The sequence below is a fragment of the Lissotriton vulgaris genome, chromosome 1_1 (genome assembly GCF_964263255.1).
Source record: "Lissotriton vulgaris chromosome 1_1, aLisVul1.2, whole genome shotgun sequence".
NCBI classification, from domain to species: domain Eukaryota; kingdom Metazoa; phylum Chordata; class Amphibia; order Caudata; family Salamandridae; genus Lissotriton; species Lissotriton vulgaris.
In genome coordinates, this window is record NC_141685.1 from 315,096,208 (window position 1) to 315,120,404 (window position 24,197).

The window sequence follows — 24,197 nt, forward strand, 5'->3', positions numbered from 1 at the left end:
TCAGACTCCAGCTATTCACACCTCCTCCTGATAAGTAACTGCTTCTGAGTGCTTCCTTCAGTTCCAGCTCACTATTCAACTCAGCTCTCTCCAGCTTGAACCCTCTCTCTCTGCCAACTCCACTCGACTGCTTACCACTCCTCCACCTCAACACGACTGACTGGCTCCGCCACCTCCACTCGACTGCAACTCTACTCGACTGACTGACTCCGCCTCTGCACTTCACTGATATAGAATGCTGTTTCCTCATGGAAAGTTCCAGCCATCAGCCTGCCGCCCACCAGATCTCTGCATCACCTCGCATCAAGGACACACACCCAGCCGGCCGGCCTTTTGTTGTGTCTTCCACACAGAGAATAATACAGCCTACCGATAAGGGCTGGCCCAGACCGGTTCTCTCCAAGTGAAAAACAGCTTTAACTATAAACTTTACCTTTACCCTGAAAAGCCTCTCAGCTCCATCAAGATGGAGTCCCTCTAGTTCTAGGCCTGTAGGCCTGAAAGGGATCAAATACCCCTTAGCTCTGTCAGAATACCTACATAAACCATACCAATGTGTCAAATATGTCAAAGCCAATAGGCAATAGGCAGGTTAGAGTCAAGAATAAGGGATCTATCATCATATTAAGCAGCTATCCTCTTCTAGGTCTGGAAGAAAGGGCTTAAAAGGGCCAACACAAGCTAAGAATAGCTATCCTAGATGTGAGCAAGACTAAGATCTATATCACTGCTAAATAGAGCCAAAAACCCTGCCATTACATTCCACCCTTAGATCCTTATCTTGCGAACATCTATAAACAACAACATCCATATAAACAAACATCAACACAATCTATCAACAAACCAAAAACTAAAAAACTCTCTAAAAAGAATGACAACTTAAGGAAATTTCACCTGAAACTCAATGTAGGGAATACAAATCTAACAACCAACTGAAAACAAATCAAAGCACCCTTAACTTGAATGCTGAAACATATCTAAGATTGGGTCTGATAACAACAGAAACTAACCAAAGCATCCTCAAACTAAATGTGCCTCAACTTCTAGTGATAACTGGTGAAGTCTAGTGATGTAGGGACTTATGTGTTGAATGAAAACAGCAAGGGGCCTAAATGGGGCCTACCTACTTCGGACAACTTAAGAACTAAATGTGTTTCAACTTCTAATGAAAAAACAACAAAGGGCCTAAATGAGGCCTACCTACTATGGTCAACTTAAGCTAATGATGACTCATGAAATCTATTGGTGTAGGGGCTTGTTTGTGGGATGAAAATAACAATGGGCCTAAATGAGGCCTACCTACTATGGTCAACTTAAGCTAATGATGACTCATGAAATCTATTGGTGTAGGGGCTTGTTTGTGGGATGAAAATAACAATGGGCCTAAATGAGGCCTACCTACTATGGTCAACTTAAGGAAACATTTTGGTGAAATCTGAGAAATAGACATGACAAAGGTTCTCAAGGTCTGGGCAAACATTAATACATAATCATACTAAAAGACACACCTCCCAGGACAACCTAAAGTCTAGGGTAACCACCCTTTGATCAATTAAGGTGAAATTGTAATAGCAATAAAATAAAAACAACCCCATTCGTACAAGATAGCTGGTGTAGCACTAAGCAATGATGTATATATATAAATGCAGTGTATATGTAAAAGCACAATATCATAAAACAGTTAGCATCCATTTTACATCACACTGTGGAACACATGTGTGCACCACCATTCAAAAAAAAAAAAGTCCTTCATTGGCAAAAACAGTTTTGAAGAAAACAGGAAAACTATAATAGGTGACTGCATCCTAAAAAGCAAAGCAAAACCATGATGACATGTTTTTTTTTTAAAAGTGGGGCCTGCTCATAGTGATTGCAAAGAAAAAACATGGGAATAATGCAGGCCAAGGAATTACATAACCAAATCCTTTTGCGATTCTGTCACAAATAAAAAAGTATAATTGTTTTAAAAAAAAAAAAAAAAAAGTCCAATGTCAATTTTGGGACATCAGTGTAGGTCACCACCCTGCATCTTCGGTATCCGGACACTTCCTCCGATGCGGCCATCCACCACCCTTCCGGTCTGGTCTGGTCTGGTTCCATCTTCCAAAAATAACAAACTAACATAAAAACATGCATTTAAAAAACTAAAATAAGAAAGGAAGTGGGGGGGGGGGGGCCGACCCACGCACCAACACCACAACCCAGCAATCCCAGGACAAGAAAACAAGTATCATTAATCTTGCATGATAAAATTTTCTATTTAAAAAGCACCCCGGGTGCCTTTCATTATTGAAAAGCAAATATCCTAATTAATTAAAAACATTAGCAAAATCTAATTTTTAAGTACAACTAGAAGGGCCTAACATACCCTAATCCTCTGTGAGGCAGCCCCTCCCTTCCGAATACGCAGGAGCCAGGCTACAGTGTGAAGCAATTTGAAACACTGCCAAGTGGTGATCTCACAGCAGGAGCAGGGCGCTGCAAGCCTCCCTTTCCCTGATCAGGGAAGCCCGCCCAGGCCTACAGTATCTAACTAACTCCAAGGGCCAAGAGTCTGCAAGAATCCCTTATCAGCAGGCAATGAAGCAGCCTGCGTCGACAGCCAGGAAGAGCGAGTTCACCCCTCCCTTACATAAACATTCCGTCCGCAGAACAAAATTGGATTATAGCCAATCATAACAGGACAGGCTGCATTCGAAGCCTGCAGAGGAAAAAACCTGTCTTCACAAACCAGCTGGTCTGCCAAGGTCGACAAACAAATTCCTTGTAAGCTTGTTCCCAGGCCTGATTTCTCTAACTAACGAAAGCTAGCATTTAAAAAAAAAAAAATTCTGTTACAATGTACTGCTACTTAAAAGCTCCACTTTCTAAAAAGACTTTTGTCTAACTAATTCAGTTAAAAGCAAGACATTAGAAATATGAGCAGTTATTGAGCATGCAGATCAACATACAAAAAGGGGCAATTTACTTCTGCACACAAGATTATGCATTCTGCATTTGAAAAAACGAATTATCATGGACCATTGGATTTAATATTTCTCTGCACATATATCTATCAGGCAGCATGTTTATCGTGCAAGGTATTACCTTTCCATCAACAGCTTGTCAAAATACATAGGCGAGCCTTATAACTAAATGCAAATTAAACTAATGTAAGGGAGATGGTAGTGTGTTATAGTTATCATATTTTAACAATATATTCTGCTCCACCCTAACTATACACACTATCATCCAAAAAAATAAAAATATATACTGTCAGCTGTTGAAAGAGAAATAATTTTAAAACAACATAAAATGCAGACACATTTCACCATTGTATTTTGTTCAACCAGGGACAACATGTAATTTTGCATTACAGCGTAATTTATAGCGCAAACTTTGGAATTCAACCTAATAAAAGGGCCACATTCAGATATTATCAAACAGCCATTTATTTTCTAACTGAGTTGGTCAACTTACCAATGCCGGTTTTGCTGCATACATACACATTAGAAAAAAAGTTCAGTTTGCATTTGGGAAAATAATAATGAGAACACATTTATTTTAAAAGCACACGGTTGCCTTTCACTAATTAAAAGCACATGTTACCATGCACTGTTGGGCAAGATTGATTACTCTCAACCTTTGATCATTGCAAAACATCGGCCAGCACATTCCTTTCTAGATGGAAAACCCTCAAAGAAATAATTAATGAAAACAGCCCCGTAGCGTGCACTCTAACTGGGCCATCTTTTTAACATTTCACAGATTTTAAATCATGCATTCAAAAATAATTCTCCACACGTCAGTGGATGCATATTAAGAAGCACATTTACTCTCTCCGTGCAAACCCTTATCTCAATCCGACTGGTTGATTTATAACCGACCGACCCCTAAGAGTCAGACATATGAAGTCATCAGTTCCAAGGCAAACCCACACAAATTCGTAGACGCATTTCAAAAAGAATGTGAAATGAGCAGAACCCTTCGCAAAGCACAAGATGGTACCTTTCCGTCAAGAAGCTGACAAAGCACGTAGGCAGACCCAGGAACCAATAAAAGTCAAAATCAAACCACAAATCCTTAAAATAATCCACTGACTTTTAGAGTCAGGTCAAATAACCATGCAAGTTTAAACAGCATGTTAAAAATAAAGACTGCCATCTCAATCCAAGATATTAACCATTTGGCAGCACAAGCACAATCATTCCCCAATGTCCGCGGATACATGGGAAAGTCTTGAGCACATCTCTTCACGTTTACAGATAACACGTACACACATTTTCAAAACGTTATCCCCAAGCACCCGAGAGAGATCCAGCTCTCTCCTGCCAAACGTAATGATAACATGCCCTGTCCAAGCCATTACCACATGGCGCTATTCACAAGCCATATTTTCAAGACAAACTCTTCACAAACAATATATCCAAGGCGCAATTCACAAGGAACACAGCAGGTCAACATGAGAACATGCACCTCATAAGCCACAATAACATGGCGCTATTCACAAGCCATATTTACAAGACAAACTCTTCACAAACAATATATCCAAGGCGCAATTCACAAGGAACACAGCAGGTCAACATGAGAACATGCACCTCACAAGCCACAATAACATGGCGCTATTCACAAGCCATATTTACAAGGAGCTATATACAAAGAACTCCACAAATCAGAACACATTTCACATTGCACAACATAAGCAGATGCAGCAAACAATTTAAAAGCATTTTTTACACACATTTATACAATTGGACCATCATAAAGATGTAACTGGCTCCCTCATGTAATGCCATCCTTCAACCCTGACAGTTTAAACACCAAGATGAAAACCATTCCTTCCACCCTGAATAAACCAAATGCCATGATGTAATGCAATCTCCTCACGCTGCAACTGTTCAAGCCCATAGGACACACAGGCTACATAAACTGCAACATTACGCCAGATGGAACCGGCGCTCAGGGCACTCCCTCACAACACATGGGAAACTCTCTAAGCACATGGCCAGGCACACAGGCTTCGTAAACTGTTCGTAGACGCCAGATGTAATGTCTGGCGCTCAGGGAACTTCCTCCACAACACATGGGAAACAATCTAAGCACATGGCCAGGCACACAGGCTTCGTAAACTGTTCGTAGACGCCAGATGTAACGACCGGATTTTCCGCTCAGATGGAATCAGCCCCTAGGGGCCCCTCTAACCCAGCCGGAACCTAATCACCTCCCACCTCAGGACGTATTTACAATGGGTATATACATATATGTACGTACATCTCGTACCTAAGGATGGGGAAATAGCAATAAACATGCATAGGTTTTCTACAATATCCTATTTATACCACCTAGTCTTGCGGCCACTTCGGCCCAGACTGAATATATATCCTTACACACTGATCACTATCAGTGCTCACTCGACACACAATCTGGCGTGTCTACACGCATAGTTCTGCAGCCCCAGCGCTCTCATTTTCCAAACGGTTCACAACCAGGCGAACCTCCACACTGTATCCCCCCAGTGCTCTCACTTATACACACGGTTCACAATATAGCGAACCTCCACACTGTATCCCCCCAGTGTTCTCACTAACGCCGTTCACTAACGACGACCACATTCCTATGAACACCTTCAGCTCTCTGACTCTCTATGTTGGGAAGTATCTCTCTCTATTCACTAAGGGTTTGCTACTACACTAATAGAAATTGGTATAAACTTTATCCCTTAGTTGCAGGTTTCCTATCTCCCTAATTACTCACTATCACTTACCTGATCAGGGGTAACATCTGTTCAGACAGTAATACCTGGCTAGGAAAACGAAGCTACCCCCACTGTATGGGGACAAAGGATATACACCACACTAGTTCACTAATTAAATGGGGTCATTTATTGTAACAATAATAAAGTACACATATACAAAACTATGGGGTCTCTATAACTAGCAGTAACTTTAACACACTGCTGAAAGAAAAGGATTAAACATACAATTTATCTGCGGGGTAACAGGATCTTTTAACACACCGCTGAAAGGGAAAAAATTAGACATACAATAGCCTAGGGAATAAGGACAAGATTAAGATGCAAGTGTAAAGTAAACTAATGTGATGAAATTGATATCACCTGATTAGTGTGAAGTCTTGTTCTAGCTGTCATCTGGGTTCCTCTCTCGTCTGTGCCTTGGCTCATCTCAGACTCTCTCTCTCTCCTGCACTCTTGGATACACCTCTGCGCTGATCACTTTGCACTGGACTCCTCTTCCCCACGAACTGTCTCCACCTTCCAGCTTCAATCTAATGGTTCCTGCCGCTCTAATGCTTTTCATTCCACTAGCTTGTTCACTCTGTCTCTGCGCCAATGTCCAAATAACTCCAGCTGCTCCCACAGGTTAGTCCACGATCTCTCCTCCGTCTCTTCTAAAAGGCATTACTTCAGACTCCAGCTATTCACACCTCCTCCTGATAAGTAACTGCTTCTGACTGCTTCCTTCAGTTCCAGCTCACTATTCAACTCAGCTCTCTCCAGCTTGAACCCTCTCTCTCTGCCAACTCCACTCGACTGCTTACCACTCCTCCACCTCAACACGACTGACTGGCTCCGCCACCTCCACTCGACTGCAACTCTACTCGACTGACTGACTCCGCCTCTGCACTTCACTGATATAGAATGCTGTTTCCTCATGGAAAGTTCCAGCCATCAGCCTGCCGCCCACCAGATCTCTGCATCACCTCGCATCAAGGACACACACCCAGCCGGCCGGCCTTTTGTTGTGTCTTCCACACAGAGAATAATACAGCCTACCGATAAGGGCTGGCCCAGACCGGTTCTCTCCAAGTGAAAAACAGCTTTAACTATAAACTTTACCTTTACCCTGAAAAGCCTCTCAGCTCCATCAAGATGGAGTCCCTCTAGTTCTAGGCCTGTAGGCCTGAAAGGGATCAAATACCCCTTAGCTCTGTCAGAATACCTACATAAACCATACCAATGTGTCAAATATGTCAAAGCCAATAGGCAATAGACAGGTTAGAGTCAAGAATAAGGGATCTATCATCATATTAAGCAGCTATCCTCTTCTAGGTCTGGAAGAAAGGGCTTAAAAGGGCCAACACAAGCTAAGAATACCTATCCTAGATGTGAGCAAGACTAAGATCTATATCACTGCTAAATAGAGCCAAAAACCCTGCCATTACAGTAGTCCAGATGTAGAAGTAGATCCCTCTTTATTAGCAGGTACTTAGGTGGCAGGTTACAAGATAGGAAGTTACAAGGAGAAACCCCACCAGGAGAGAGCTACCAGCTCCTCAGCCTCAGATGACCAACTGACAATCTCAACACAGGGAGGCACACTAACATTCCATGATGTCACAGGACATTTTGATAAAGTGGTAGAGAGGGAAAATACATAGAACCATTTACCACACTGAAAACAGCATCTGTAAATAATTTATCATTATGTAGTGGCATGTTATTGATTTTGTAAAGTGCGCAAATGCCCTGATTGCTTTAGTTAAATAAAAATTCACGGATAAAACCTAATTTGACCGTGTTAAGCAGATTATTAAATCCTAATTGTGCACAGTCTGTCTTTGTAGTAACTTGTACTGGGGCTGTCAATTATATATAGGCCTGTGCAAAATGCCCTTAATTTCTTTTGCAGAAATTATGTGAAATTCCTAAAACTTAAGAAAAAATATGTGAAATTATGCTAAATGCTGAGTTAGACTTTTAAGTGCAAAATGCATGAATGCTTTTTGGGGTAATAAATAGCATAAAATCACAATATGACGTGAACAACATCAGCTTGCCGTCTTTTCGTTTGCGTTGTTCCTGTGCTTCTGAAATAGGATTGTTCCCAAACAGAGGCAAATGCATGACATATTGGAAGGGCATACTTCCAGGCATGTTGTGTAGCAAGTATTACAGGAAATGTATGCCATCTCAGACAGGAACCAACCATATGCAAATTAGCTCTTGACCTGCACCAATAGGAGCAGTTTCCCAAACTGCCAGGACAGTTCTCTCTGAACCGGAACAATCAGCCATGGAATTTCTGAATCGTCTGTTGCCATTTGGAGCAGGGTCCATACTGATACTGATTTGCATAATATAGCCCTCTGCTGCCTAGAGTGGTACAGTGGGTAGTAATTGATGGACTGGAATGCTACCCAGGTGAGTGTTTTAGACTATTTGCAAGCTTTGTATGTTTGACATAATAACATAACTGGCCAACAGTATTACCAGACATGGGTACCTTGCTTGCTGTTCTATAGGATCCTATCAATACCTCACTGATAGGCCCTAAAAAAGGCCAAAACGTTCTTGGGATGCTTGCGCTTTCTTTTGGAGGCATCCATGCCTGGCAGGTCGAAAAGTGTTGTTACTATGAGGAGCTTGCTCAGTACTAAGAGTGGACATCTGTCTAGAGTGGCAAAGTGGGTGAACACTGATGGGCTGGAATGCTACGCAGACCAATTACCAGTGCTTTAGATGATTTGCAAGCATTCCTCCTATCAGCTTTTGTGTGACTGTTTTGATTTCTGCCTGTTATTGTTACATAACGTTTGAGGTTGTGTATGCAGAAAATTATTTTTATTTGAATAATTTTATCTAAAATAAACATTTATTGGCCGATTTCCAGTGGTATTAAACAGGGAGATAAAACTCAACTGCTTGGTAGTTTGACTCCATGATAATATTCCTGTTCCTTCAAAGCCCACTAAAGCTGGCTCAGTCCCGAGAACAGAGCTTCTTCGGGATTACTTACTTGTCAGTTGTCAGGAAGTTGCCAGGCACAACATGCTTCAAACTTTTGACAGAGTTGAGATCAAAGGTATAATGTAACTAAGATTCTGTCCAGCAAGCCCTTTGGCACACTTTTACCACTAGGACTGTGCAGGGCTGGACAGGCCATAGCGGGCACTGGGCATTTCCCGGTAGGACGCTAGGGTGGAGGCTGGTTTTGGGCCCCTGGGGGCCATTTTTGTTACATGGGGTCGGCAATATCGGCCCCCGGTAACAAAATCGGTCAAAACCTGCCCTCGCAAATTGCTCGGCTGCACTCCCCCTCACCCCAGCAGGGGGCAGCTGAGCAGTTGGCCAGGGCCGGTTTCTGGTCTCAGTCCGGCCCTGGGACTGTGCTGCCGAGCCTTTTAGAACAATGACTACGGGGCATATTATCAAGAAACAGCGTTAAAATTATTGCCGCTTTAGCAGCAGGAAGCTGCCGCTAAAGCGGCGATAATGGGCTTGATAATATGCCCTTGTGAATTCCCCTAGAAGCCCAGGTTCTGGTGTGAAAATGGGCTTCTATTGGAATTCTCAAGGGCATATTATCAAGCTCATTATCACCTCTTTAGCGGCAGTTCCCTGCCGCTAAAGCAGCGATATTTTTAATGCTGTTCTTGATAATATGCACCAACATTTTTAGAAGAATACACATTGCACCCCTCCTCGCTTTAACAGATGTGGGGGGTGGGGACAGGGGGCATTTTTTACATAACAAATGAAATTGTTTGTAATTGTCACATCCTTGACGTCGCCTTTTGAAATTGGACTTGTCATTAAGACAATGATCTTCTAATAAAAGTGGCAAATGTCGAACTGCACTGAAGTCTGCACCTTGAACACTTTTCGGAGTGGGGTACTGGCCTGTGGCATATCAGGACTTTGCAACCACTTGTTTTACTTTCAGTACACTTTTAGACATCTGGATTTTCAAGGAGAAGAACAATCTTCAGGCTTTTAAACCTCCCACTCCCTCAATACAATTGTGATTTCCCTTACATGACATTGGATTTTTTTTCCTTGCTATACATATTTTTTTTTACATTTAAGATAACAATAAACTTTTGACAGTATCTATCAAAAAGTCATTTCTAAAACTAATTAACGTTTTTTTCTTTATTTTAGTGTTTCAGGTATGAGTATTCCAGTAGATGGACAATATCTAGGTATGTTGTTTAATATTTGCTACACACTTTAATATACATTAAATACACTATGTTTATTACAAACTACTTTAGAACATTCTTCAGTCTGTTTTACATTTAACTTGATTACAGAGAGCATTAATATTTACCAGAGATTCACAACCATCCATATCGCTTTCATAGCCCCTAATGTTAAACACTGTCTGTGATGTTTCTCAACTGTCTGAAGAGAAATGTGCAAAAAAAGCGAGGTTTTAATTCTGTTGTCATTACTAGGGGCTTTATTACGATTTCGGTGAGCCCGCCACCGCAAGCCATCGGTGGGGGCCCACCGGCATCTATAGCAGAGGTCCGACTGATGGATTAGGATCTGGCGGTCAGAGGCATCGGTTGTAGGGAGTGACCACTGCTTTTTCAAGCCTGTGGGGGTAGCGGTGGGACTGTAATCCCTACAATAGTAGCGGCGCCTGCTCAGGCACAGCTGTAGGGATTACGAAGACCATCCTCCCTTTTTCATGTAAATGCAGACAGAGTTAGACTTTGGGGGCCCCTAGCAGAGCCCCTGTGCCCCGAGGGCCTTTGCTATGGGCCCAGGAGGGTACATGTTGTGCCCCCCTGAATGTCCATGCACCTTCGGCCAGGCACCACATGGTGCCTGGTACACAGTGCATGGATGTTTGAAAACTGCTCTTTTGCATTGTAGCTTGTGCTGCAACCTTTTTCTATTGCAACAGCACAAGTTGCAATGCAAAATAGCAATTTTCCGACCGCCTGCAGGCGATCGCATTGTAATTGAGTAGGTGTAACCACTCACATGTAGGTGGTCAGACACCTGCCTGATACGACGACGGTCGGACGCTCGTCTGAATGCCATCGTAATGAGGGCCCAAGTTGTGGAGAAAGCCCTTCCCCAACAGCCCCATCATTGCCTATTGGCTGATTAAATCTGTGACCATTTCCAGGGTGGAAAAGTGTCAGATTGAGGTTGAGAGTGGCCACAGGGATGTTAATGGGTGTTCCAAGATGAAAATGCTATTGTGAACTGGACCCTAAATGTTGATGCATGTACAGTAATTTGTTAGGTTCATCTCATTTTGGTATGATACTGATACTATTTAGAAATAGTTCTCAATTGCAGTGATTTCTGTCTGTGTCAGATGAAACACACATTATCACTACTGGTTAGCACTGGATTTACAACGCAGCAAAGATAACAGATCATGATAGCACTAGATGTGAATACTGATAGATAACTTATTTTTATTTTTGAATGTTTTACATTTTCCAACTTCTAAAAACGAATATAAACAGCTTAAGCCCCTTTCTAGTAATCATTTTCATCCGACAACTCATGCAGACCTTCACAATATTCTACAGGGAAATAAAAAATGTTTAGATTTAATCAATATATTGCACGCATATTTTCTCAACTTTGTTTGCTTTGATGTAGAGGTAACAGCATCCTGAGACCTCTCAAATTTAAACTTTCGTGATTCCAGCATGCAGAACAAATCTGGTTCCCCAGAAGTCTGGTCCTCCCTTAACAAAACAATTAACCAAACTCCCCCAAAATGCAATCATCATCTTTAGTGGAGACTTAGTTTCCCAATAGATGGAATATTAAACAGACTTTTGACCTCCAAATTTCACCCATTAAGCTCACACAGACAGATTAGGAATCTATGCATAACACATAAACTAGAGGATGTTCGGAGACTATACAATTCTGGTGGTTAAGAATTAATTTTTTTTCTCTGTCCCACATGAATCACATTTGGGCATTGACTATATACAAGCTAATAACCCCACACCTGTATTCTGCTATGGATCTAAAGATCAAACCTAACCCCATGTCAGACCATGCATGTGTCATTTTGAGAACCCCCCCAATGGAGTAAACCCTGTGGGTAGGCCCTGGACAGTCTAGACGGGAAGGTGCAGTGCATTTAAAATCTTTGACATGTATCTTTAGGTTTTGTATGTCCTGGTAGTGAAAAACTCTTACATTTATTTTCCAATACTGCAAGGCCTGCCTCTCTCATAGAATAAGGTTAAAATGACCTTATTGCATTTAGTAAACTGTAATTTCCAAATGAGAACAGGTAACCAGTTCAAGTTTCGTGTCTTTGGAATTGTAATGAATCAATCAATCAGCATTTGTAGAGCACAGCACTGTCACCCCTGGGGGTATTTGGACACTGGGGTGCGAGGTCTCTGTCGAAATACTAGATCCAAAGGAAACTGTGGGGAGAGGGAAGATACAAGCAGAAATAGGAAAAAGAGTGGGCAGAAAAATTAGCAGATAGAAAAGGCAAGACAGAGGGCTGAAAATCAAGCAGAAAAGAAAAACGGAGCAGAAGAGGGAATAACAGGGGCCAGAAAAGACAAAATAGAGTCCAGAAAAACAAGCGGAAAGGGCAAATCAGAGGGCTGAAAAGCTGAAAAGGACAAGCCAGAGGACAGAAAAATGAGCAGAAAAGGCAAATCAGTTCAACAAATGAACAGAGGAGGTCAAACAGAGGGCAGCAGGTAAACAGGTGGCAGGAGAGGGTAGCAGACTGCGTGTGAGCTGGACAGGGGAACTGTCACAGGGGGAGTTGCTTAATGAAAAATCCTCTTCATGGTGAAGTTGGATTTTAACTTACAATTTTGAAAATGTCACTTTTACCAAGTTGACACTTTCCTGCCTTAGCCATTAGTGCCTGCAGCCTGTCCCTAAGGCACATGACTGGGTGTAGTTGATAGTTGGGCTTGGTGTATTCCTCCTAGACAGCCACACACAATGGGTAACGTAGGTGTGATCCTGGATGGGTCATCACTTGCTGGATGGAAGGGCAGAGCCGGGCACAGCCTTACCTACACTTGAATGGGCTGTTACATGCCTCCACACAAAGGCCTGCAGGTAGTGTGGAGCCAGGACAGGGAAGGCAGGGTGGCTGTGGACTACTAAGGGAAACGTCTAGAATGTTTTCCCACTTCAAAGGAAGGCCCAGGTATACATATTGGACCCTCGCCACCATCTTTTCAGTATACTTCTGGACCAGTGGATACTCTGCCTGGAAGAAGGACTGCTGCACTGCTGAAAGTACTGGCAGTCTGTTGGACTGCTGCTCTGAAGGAATGCTGCCCTGCTGTCCTTTTGCCTGGGTGAGAAGGAATGGACTTGGCATCTCTTGAACCCAGGACCACAAAGTAACTTCAAGGGCTAGTTGGCTGGTCTCCTGACTAGAGCCTCAGAGACAAAATGCTCCTACAACATTGAACTCAGCACCTGCACTGTACCATCTATTAATCCTACCATTCCAAGTGGTGCCACCCAAGTCCTGGACCCTTGGAAGTGGGCCTGAAATTGCTTTGTCAGCCTACCTGTGGATCAAGCAGAACTGATGCTTCGCCTCTACTGTGTGGTACAACCCAAGCAGAACCGATAAATTGCCTTTTCTGCAAGGGTTCTCCCAGTGTAACGACTCCACAGCGTACTTCGAAATCGCCACTGTGCCTTGCATCGTAAATATCTAATTGACTGCAGCTTCTCATTGCAACCTCACAGCTCCTCAGAAACAATGCATCTCCTCGACTGCACATGCTTTCTCGATGCCAGACTTTGCACCACAGCCCTATTCGGCAGGATCCTTGTCAACGACGCAGGACCTCACATCAGAGCTCCTAAGCTCCCTTGAACTAATGCATCTCATTGGCGGCACAACGCATCCTCGACACAGGACCTTTCAACAGTACGTAAGCAGGAATTAAGGTACAATTGTTCAGCTGGGTCCCTTTAGCCAACCCATCTCCATCGCAGTAAGCCTGAATGTGTGACTTTGTCCTTGTCCGGCATGACCAGAGATCCACAGTTGGAGCTTTATGCTTTTTAGCACTATATTTACTGAACTCTTCTATTCCATATCTCTAGTTCTACTGATTGGATTTTGTTTGTTTTGTTATTCGTTTATTTAGTAAAATCTATTCTGTTTCTAAATTAGTGTTGATTTTTTCATGTGTGGTGTTTTCACTTTATTACTGTTCGAAGTGCTGCATTAATATTTTACACAATGTCTCTAAATTAAGCCTGACTGCTCTGTGACATGCAACCAGAGAACTGAACACAGGTTAATTTGGAGTTTGCTTGTGCCTCACCCAAACAAGGATTGCTTATGCTGCTCGAGTAGGGTTTCACCCCATCCAACCAGTAGCACAATGTCTCACTGTAGGAAAAGGGAAGCTAAAATTATCTAGGATGCAATCATATATGTTTTTTAATGATGGACATCCTGAAAAGATAAAAAATGAGTACTGTAGTAGGACTATAATGGATACCTGAGGAAACTTCTGGAGGAATAGCTCCCAAAAGAAGGTCCATTTCAAGACTGGAACTTCCAGACTTCCGGAGGAATGGGACAAACCACCCCAAGCATCGACGCTGGGTTAAAAAATCAGGTTTCTTCAGCTTGGACCTTCTCTAAAGCGGCAAATTTGGTAGTTGATGTCAGCTGGTCCCTGGTTGTGGAGGGTCTTGAAGGTTTGGATCAACATCTTGAGCTGGAATCTCTTCTGAATGGGAAGCCAGTGGAGCTTCTTGAGGTGGGGTGATATGGGTCTGTTTTGGGAGGTCTAGAATGAATCTCACTGCTTAGTTCTATAGGATTTGCAGTCTCTTAAAGAGGTGCAAGGAGATTCTTATGTAGAGTGTGTTATCGTTGTCCTGGAATGGGGAAGTAACCCAGGACTCCCAGTGTGGATGGATGCAATTTGTGTTGCACATTTGTGCCTTTGCGTACTGGCGTAGGGGCAAAAATTTAAACTTTGTTGGGTACATACTCCACCTGGCTGTGTCTCTTTACTTACTCAAAAGTAGTTGCGTGTGATCTCTGACTGTCTCTGTCTCCCATCTATTGCTGGCGCCACTCCTGCTGTGTTAGGCTTAGGCTGTGCACATTCATCAGCGTGGTCCTTTAAATTACTTAATTCCACTTCTGTACCTTTCTTTGTATCAAGGTTGTGCAACATTGCGCAAGTTGCAATGATCTTACAGCAGATGTGGAGGCAGAGGAACCGGCTTTTTAACAGTTCTAAGGTGCGCTCCACAACGTTCCTAGTAGATTTGTGTGCCACGTTGTGTTGTCTCTCGCTCAGGGTTGATGGGTTCAGGTAGGGTGTCAGAATGAACGAGCGGACGGCATATGCACTATCACCTATGTGGAAATGAGAGAGCCATTAATCACATGCGCTACAACACATACATTTGCAATATCTATCAGTGTGTGTCGCAGTGTTTTACCTAGCAGGTATTCCCCGCTGTCAGGCATGTGTACATCCCTCTGTTCTGAAATATGTAGGAGTCGTGGGTGCTTCCTGGGAATTTGGCCACAATGTCTGTGATTATGTTGGCAGTATCACAGATTACCTGCATATTGATAGAGTGGGTTGACTTTCTGTTTCTGTAAATATACTCTGTGGCTGCAGGTGGACAGATTGGGATGTGTGTCCCATCAATACAGCCGATGACGTGTGGGAACTGTGCCAGTTGATAGAAGTCAGTCTTGGTCTTTAGCAGTTCCGCATGTGTGTCAGGGAAGCTGATGTAATGATGCACTCTATGCATCATGGCCTCCAGGAACTTCCAGAAGAAACAGAACAGGCAGCTCTGGAACACCCCACCTACTGCAGCTATCATCCTCTGGTAACTCCCAGATGCAAGCAGGTGTAGGCTACAGAGCACCTGCACATGTGGTGGGATGGCATGAGCCCTTGGTGTTGGGTGCTCCAGGAGTGGGTGCAGATCCCTAATCAAGTCCAGGATGGTGTGGGGGGGGGTAGCCTATACCTTTGCAAGATCTCTGCCTCAGTAAGTTGGAAGAGCGTGATCCGCTGTCTGTAGACTTGCTCCTCCCGTCTCCAGATCCTCTCACCTGCTGCCTGTAGCCATAGCCGCCTTGCTATCACATAGAATGGCGCCATTCTGGTCACACTGTTGCATTTTTGGGCCTTTTTTATAGCCTGCACCTGGTTACCACCTGCTTTCAATCCATGGTAATTACCGACTCTTAAATACCAAATTTCATTAAATTCGGTATTTTAAAAGTTACTTACATCTCTATTCTCATTTTTTACCATTTCTTATTTACCGATTCCGTAAATAAGAATTCTGTATTTTCCGAATTGGTAAATACTGAATCTGTAAATACCGATTTGGTAACATCCGCTTCGGAATTTACTGATTCATATTTACTGAATCTGTCTTTTTTGGGCTCGTACATCTCAAAAGCCTAATACCAGTCGGGAACGGACAAAATTCAGTAATTTTGGCCGCTACCGACCGGTATTGGGCTACATACATCTGGCCCTTAGTAACAACCAGTGGAACTGCAGCTTTGTGTAAGAACTTAATTGCTTTTGCATTTCATCTGTTAGGAATGTCCAGCAATCGCTAGTGGAACTGCAACTTCATGTAAGAATTTCAATGCTTTTGCATTTGACTTGTGATGGACACCTAGTAATGACATGTGCAACTTCATCTTCACAAAAGAAGATCAACGTTTTTGTAGGAATTTGAAAACTTTTCCATTTGACTTATGCGGAACACCTATTACCGAATTGTGGATTTACGCTTTAACAAAGGAATGTGAATGCTTTTGCTTTTGACTTGTGAGGGTAAATTAATAATAATTTGCAGTTTCATAGACGAATTTCAGTGCATTTCCATTTGACTTTTGAGGGACACCCAGTAACGCTGCATCTTAATGAAATAAAATCAAAGCTTTCGCATTTGACTTGAAAGTGATACCTAGTAATGATTAGGGAACCAGCAGCTTCAATAAAGGGTTTCAGTGCTTTGTATCTGAGTCAAGAGCAAACTCTAGTAATGTCTTGAGGAACTACAGGTCTGAGTAAGAATTTTGAAGTTTTAGCATTTGACTTGAGTGGGACCCTTGGGAACTACTTGAGGAAATGCAGATTTGATTGTGTGTGTGTGTGTGTGTGTGTGTGTATACATATAACCCTTCACCAAAATATATTTATATATATTACATGCTAGAGGTCGCCAGTAGATAGTAATAATTAGGACCTAGTGTCCACAGAAAGATCTTTTTTTCTTTTGCCAATAACTTTAGCGTTGTTTGACAAATCCTCGTGAAATTTTCAAAACGAATATAACGTTCACTTCTGCTGCTGTCCTGAAAGTTTTGTGGTGATCAGTTAAGCAGGTGCCTAAATAAAGGGGGTCCCAAAACACATTTCTTCTTGTTAATTCCCATAGAGATTCAGAGAATTTAGACATGACTATATCCCGAACCGCTCAACAGAATAACTACAAATTTGGCAGGGCAGAAAGGTAGCTGTTGGACAATAAAGTGAACTTTTACTAAATTGGTGTAAACCCATTCAGTAGTTTTGGCAATATTAAGGAAAACCCAAATTTGTATATATAGGGAAGTGGATCTTCTGAGGATCTGACAGTCCACAAGCTGAAATCTGATTTGCTGCCAACACTTCAACCAGGAAGTGTTGGAAGCCGTCTTGGGACATGGAGTCTGCAGAGTCCCACAAAAAACGTCTCAAAAAGGAGAAGGTGTCAGGGCAGGAATACTCTGACCCCCTATGCCTCTTGGTGGGTCCCAGAGGGTCCTCACAAGGACTGAAAAAATTATTTTTGCTTACATTATAGACGTGAACGCGTGACAGAGTCACAAATCTAGGGTAAAAAAAGAAGCAAGCATGGTCTCCTACTCTTGTTTCTGTTATAGCACCCTGGTGGGCCAGGTCCCACAGACATACTACAAAAATAGGAGGGGGAGCTCGGGCCTCCCCTCCTAGAGCTTATGAATGCCCTGGGGACTACCACCTCCCATGGACAAATGTGTGTAAATGAATGTAGGGGGGCTCGCAGGGCCCTCCATAGCCCCAGGGACCGCCACCTTCCTGTGGGGGCCACTTTGCCACCCTGCATCCCCGGGGGCCGTCACCTCAAGAGGCACCTAAAAATATGTATGCATGCGGGCCCACAGACTCACGCCGGGGACCACCACCTTCCTTGGGCAAATCACAATATAATAACGCAGGAGGGCCCGTGCAGCCCCGCCTGCAGCCTGAGGACCCCTACCTCCCAGGGGCACTAAAAAATATCTATTCGCAGGGCCCTGTACCCTAGGGACCTCCAACTCCATGAAGCAAATACAGTAAAATAATGCGGTGGCCTTCATGTCCCCGCAGCCCTGGGAACCACCACCTCCCCGGAGCAATATATTCGAACTAATGTGGTGCTGCGTGGCTTTACCACAGCCCCGGGACTGCCACCTCCCTAGGGCTGAAATTAATTAATGTAGGGGGTAGATCATTCTAATGTTCTCTGTTTTCTGTGACACAGGCCTTGGGATACACATAGTGGCACAAAGACCGCAGATGGCAGGGCCACACTGTACACAAAGACAACAAGAGAAAATTATGGCCAAAACCATTCCAAGGAAGGTTAATATCTTCCATCCCCAAGTGGACAGTAGTCCCCAAAACCATCCTATCACAGACCAATCTCCTGTGTTCTGGTGTATAGACTCGGATATGATATGCAACTTAGAGATGGCTTGGTATTCCGTAGGGGTATTATCAGGAATGTAAATGCAGCAACTAGACCCGATCAATTTACAGACTCCTCCACGATCTGCAAGGACAATGTCTAGAACCATTCGGTTCTGCAAAATCATAAGGCAATCCGCCTGAAGTTCAGCTGTCAAATTACTCAAGGCTCCAGAAGTTACATTTATGGTAGCCTCAACAACATGAACTAGCTGTCTGATGTCTCTGCTGTTGGCCATTGGGCCCCAAAAAGGAAGCAACCCTTTAATAAAGTCACCTCCTTCTTGTCCTGCTGTGTCCCTAGTATCAATAAACCCTCTGCCATATCTTTTTCTATGATGACCTGAAGGAGCGGTATATGTTGGAAGAAGAAGAAAAGCCACATAGCAAGTTCCTGGGAAGTAGGTAGGAAGCCACGTATAGAATCTATCATGACAGACAAAATATGTGCCTTGTGATGGCACTAACGGTGAAGAAATCTGAGGTGAATAGATATACGTATGGGAACAGACACTCTTCTCCTGTTGATTTTTAACATTTTGGCCATTGATCTGTAGACAGAAATGACCTCAATGAGGTAGAGTCCAAATTGGTGGGGATCTCCTTCGTCTAGCCTTATCTGTAAGGCTAGTAACATAATGAGTCACGTTCCAGCCATCATATGCTTGTTTCTCATCAACGGGAATCTTACTAATCTCAGCAATTCTAGCCATTGCCACTATTCCCTTTATCAAAGATCTGTGACTAAAATCTGCTCCACCACCTTATGGACTACCAGGAGGATATGGAAGTTGGTTCTGATATACATTAGAAAACATGGCCAAATAGGCCCAAGCAGAGCCTTCATAGGAAAATGGAAGAACTAAATATGGCATCCCTTTCTCTGTATTATGGGGCATAAGCCCACAGACCCAACAGTCAGTGGTGTGGATTACCAGTTGATGCTGATGAAATAACTGAATAAATGAATTATTGAAGTATTCTGTTCTCCTAATCTGCTCATGCTCTGGGAGTGTATGAAACTGATGTGGGAAGGCAGTAGTAGGAAAAGACAAAGAAACAGAAGTTGGATCAGGTGCTTGCTGCATAGTGTAAACAACCCAACTCACACAAGCCAATAGAATACATGAACATATTAAAATACATAAGGTTATGCCACATGGACTAACCAACAATTCTTTATATTTACTTTTCATGTTTGCATTCTTATCACTGCTTTCCACTTTAATATCCATTCTCTAAAGCGTTGCTCACGGCAATCTTCCTAGATCACTTAGCTGTGATTATTAGCCGTCCTATGCACTGCAAGTCCTGCAGACCTACTGTCACTACTCAGGTCACAGCTTAAGACTCCTACCGTGACCCTGCAACTTGATGGATAGTGGAAAAGAAATGTCTCTCAAAAAACGTAATCAGAAAAAGGAAAAAGAAAGTTCAATTGTCTTTCGTTGATCTGGATCTTAAGTTGTACCGAGTCTTATTAGGGATCGTTTGTTCTTGAAACAAAGTCTCTGGATTTACTGTGTCCAGTCGCAGATGTGATGGTACAGCTTCTTGCAACACGTCGTCATCTTCTTTCTCAGAGTTCGTTCAATCCAGGCGTGTACTTCTAAAAGGTACAAATCGAGGGGCCCTTTCGCCTTCCCTGTCACTTATACCCTAGCGGACCCACTGATCAAAAGGTAAAGGCAAATGTACCCTCTTACAGTGCACGCCATGGACCCAATTATTCATCCCGACGACCTTTACTGCTGTACGTGTTGCTAGTAGAACTTGCCCAGGCGGACCCCAATGAGGTTCCAGATAATTTTTTCGCTGGAAATTCTTCAGACAGACCCAGTCACCGGGTTGGATGGAGAGAGCTGGATCCGCAGAGGCCTCCGGTAAAGATTTTGAACCTGTTGGTGAAGAACACGCAATTTAGTGGTGAGGTCATGCAATTAGTCAATCAACATTGGGTATGGGATGCCAGAATACTTTTTTGGTCGAGGGACTCCCCAGACATTTACTGGGCGCCAAAAATTGAATTCATATGGGCTGAGTCCTAAACAAGAATGTACAGTAGTTCTCGTGGATAAAAGTGCCAAAGGCAAAGCGTCAGGCCAAGCAAGACCCGTGCTGGCCTGAATCTTCGCCAATTTAATCTTGAGAGTTCCATTATAGCACTCTACCAAACCTGCTGACTGAGGGTGGTTAGTCGCATGGAATTTCTGCCTAATACCAAGACCCGCACAGACTTTCTGCATAATTTGGCCTACAAATTCACTTCCATTGTCACTTCAGACAATTCGCGGCAAACCAAACCTCAGGAAAAATTCCTTCAAAAGGACTTTGGCAGTAGACAAAGCAGTATTGCCCTTTAGTGGGTAGGCCTCTATCCATCTGGAAAAGGCACACACCACCACCAGAACATACTTGAGGTTATTACAACGATCCATATGAATGTAATCAATTTGTAATACCTCAAAAGGGTAAGTAGGGGGAGCAAAATGACCTGCTGGAGTTGGGGTTCCCTTTCCTGGATTATGCATTAAACAAATGATGCAATGTTTCACCATATTCTCCGCACATTTAGGAATTCCTTCATTCTGCCATACTGGAGCCAAAAATTTACATATCCCTTTTGCACTAATGTGGGCTGGACCATGCGCCATAGTAACTACAGGTAATACATAGGCGTCTGGTAACAGCCAACGCTGATGTTCTGACAATTCCGTCCAACACCCTGTCGCGTCCAACATTCCCGTACTTTCTTTCCACTTACTCAATTCCTTCTCAGTAGCTTCTTCTTGAATCGTTCTCACACTTTCTATTGTGCCTCACACATTCCTCCCTCTCTGACCCATCTTGCAGGGCCTGCAACACATATGCGACTCGTAGCATCTCTCGCTGTTTCTTTCGCTACCTCATCTGCAAAAGCATTCCTGCGACCCACATCATCAATAATCTTCTTATGAGCACTACACTTTACTATCGCTATTTGGGTAGGCAAAGCAAGTGATTCGAGAAGGTCAGTTACCAATTGACAATGCTGTATCTTAGTCCCATGGAAAGTAAAGAATCCTCTTTCCTTCCACAAACGACCGAAGCTATGAGCCACGCCAAAGGCTTATTGGCTATCAGTGTAAACATTCACTCTCTTTCCCTTAGCTTACACACACGCTCTCGTCAGGGCAATTAGTTCAGCTGCTTAGGCTGAATTCTGTGAAATGCGTGCTGTCTCCACTACCGTATACAAGGTAGTAACAGCATAAGCTGCAGTCGTCTAGCCATTTGGAAGTTTGAAACAAGACCCATCCACCCTTAGGATCCCATCCAGGTCCACAAGTGGTGTGTCTTTTAAGTCTATTCTACCTTTCGTTTCCTCCTCTGTTTGGAGAAAACAATCATGCTGTTCTTGAGTGTCTTTCTCTTTCGGAATGGGCAACAATGTTGCTGGATTTAAAGTATTAAACCGCTTGATGTGTATATGGCAGGCCAAGAGCGTCAGCTCATATCCAGACAAGTGAGCACTCGTGAGGTGTTGTGTTTTGGTTCTGTTTTAAAGAGTATCCACTGCATGTGGTACCATAACAACAAGAGTGTTATCTAATACCAATCCAGCAGATTGACGAATGGAGATCGCTGCCTCTGCTGTAGCTCTGAGACAACTAGGCAATGCCTTGGCTACTGGATCCAACGTAGCCGAAAAATAGGCACATGGCCGTTGTTTGTCTCCAAATTGTTGTGTTAAAACTGACAATGAGCAACCTTCTCTTTCGTGAACAGAACATAGAGTGTGAAAGGCTTACTGTAATCTGGAGTACCTAACACAGGGGCAGAACACAAGGCAGTAGGTAAGCCAGTAAAACTCTTCTGACATTCATCAGTCCAAGGAAGAGGTTGGGGTGTATCTTTCAGAGTAAGTGTCAGCAGAGGTTTAGCCAACAAAGAAAAATTTGGAATCCACTGTCTACAATAAGAGGTAATGCCCAGGAAGGCCGCACCTCCCTTTATGTGGATGGTACAGACATTTGCGTGATTGCTTGCATTTGTTCTGGGGTCAATCGTATTCCCTCCTTCGACAAGAGATGACCTAAATAAGTAACCTCTTGGCGGCAATATTGCAACTTAGAGGGTGACACCTTGTGATGCAGGTCAGACAAATGACGCAATAATGAAACAGTCACAGTCTTACAAACATCCTCTGAATCAGCAGCAACTAACAAATCGTCCACATACTGAATAAGAGTGGCACCTGGGGGCAAAATGAAAGCATTGAGCTGAGATTTCAAAGCCATACTATAAATGGAGGGGCTCTCACAATAGCCTTGAGGCGCACGTTTGAATCGCAAACTTTGGCCTCCAAGAGAGAAGCCAAAAATATCCCTACTTTCCTCAGCAATAGGAACGCTAAAGAAACCATTTTTGAGATCAATAACCGAGAAACATGCCGTTGAAGCGGGTATCATAGTAAGCAAGGCAGTGATATCTGGTATAACAGGAAACAGGGGAACAACAATCTTGTTGACCTCCTGAAGATCGATCACAAAGCGATATACAGGAGGCTGAGAAGGATCAGTGCGTTTAAGAACAGGTAGAACAGGACTGTTACAAACATTACCTCTCGTCTCTTCAACCACACCCTTCTGAACCAGATCATAGATAATAGCCAACAAAGCTCATTCACCATCATTGGAAATCTTATACTGAGGAATGCGTGGTAATTTAACATTAGGCTTAATGGTAACCACGTAAGGCGGAATCTGAAGCAGACCAACATCATTCGGACCTGTAGCCCAAAGCGTGCAATTCAGGCGGAAATTGGGCCTTAGATAAATACATAGGAGAAGCCAATTTCTTACCCAAGGTAAGATGCACACCAGAAGGGGAACAATACAACGTTGCATGAAGACGTTTCAACAAGTCCAAACCCAACAAGTTCTCTCCGCAACCAGTCTTTAAAATAAGTGGAGCTTCCAAATCGTAAGGACCACACGAAAGAGGCAAAGGACAAGAAACCGGGTTAGTAACTGGGGCACCAGAAAATCCTACAGAAACATTGGTTAAGCCAGACAAAGGTGCCCCATGGAGTTTGGAGTGAATGATAGAACTTCTCATTGCACCAGTATCCAAATGAAATGGCTCTGAAACACCCAATGCAACAACCTCAACATAAGGCCCATTCTGATCCACTGGAACTGATACGACTCCCTTACTTTGTCCATGGCAGTCCTAACTAGAATGAAAATCCTGAACCTCACCCTCAACACATTAATCGTCATTGTAATATTGCGCAGACTGAGTATTCTGCTGATCAAAATAATTCAAAGAATTCTGAGGGGGAAAGGAACGCTGTCCTTGAGGCAACGCACCACGCCCTCTACCTCTAGGTGCTGATTGAAAACCACCACGGCCTCGCGGCCCTGGGAATCCACCATTACGCTGCAATAAAACCGTACAGCTATTCTTAAAATGGCCTTTCTGTTTACAATAGGCACATTGATTAGGACCAAGCAAAGGTCGTGGAACAAAAGTTTCAGGTTTTTGTAACAACCTCTGAAGCTGGAGAGGCTGTTGAAACTGGTGCTGGGCAGAACGAGGGGGATAAGCCTGTTGCAAAAGAACCTTTGTTTTTAATTCTTTAGTCTTTTTCTTGATCTTATCTTTCTCTTCTTTATCCGTATTCTCACAATACGGAGCAGTAGCCAATATCTGCGCAGATGAAGAAACAGCCCACAAACTTT

At 43.2% G+C, this 24,197-nt stretch overlaps 1 protein-coding gene across 1 annotated transcript in view; it reads left to right on the forward strand.

The window, feature by feature from the left end:
* The window catches only part of LOC147747110 (vitamin D3 hydroxylase-associated protein-like), a 394,497-nt gene that overhangs the window by 214,384 nt on the left and 155,916 nt on the right, over positions 1 to 24,197 (forward strand). The window contains exon 6 of the mRNA XM_086952361.1: positions 9,881 to 9,921. Coding sequence (XP_086808487.1) covers positions 9,881 to 9,921 — 41 coding nt within the window. The remainder of the gene's footprint in view (positions 1 to 9,880; positions 9,922 to 24,197) is intronic.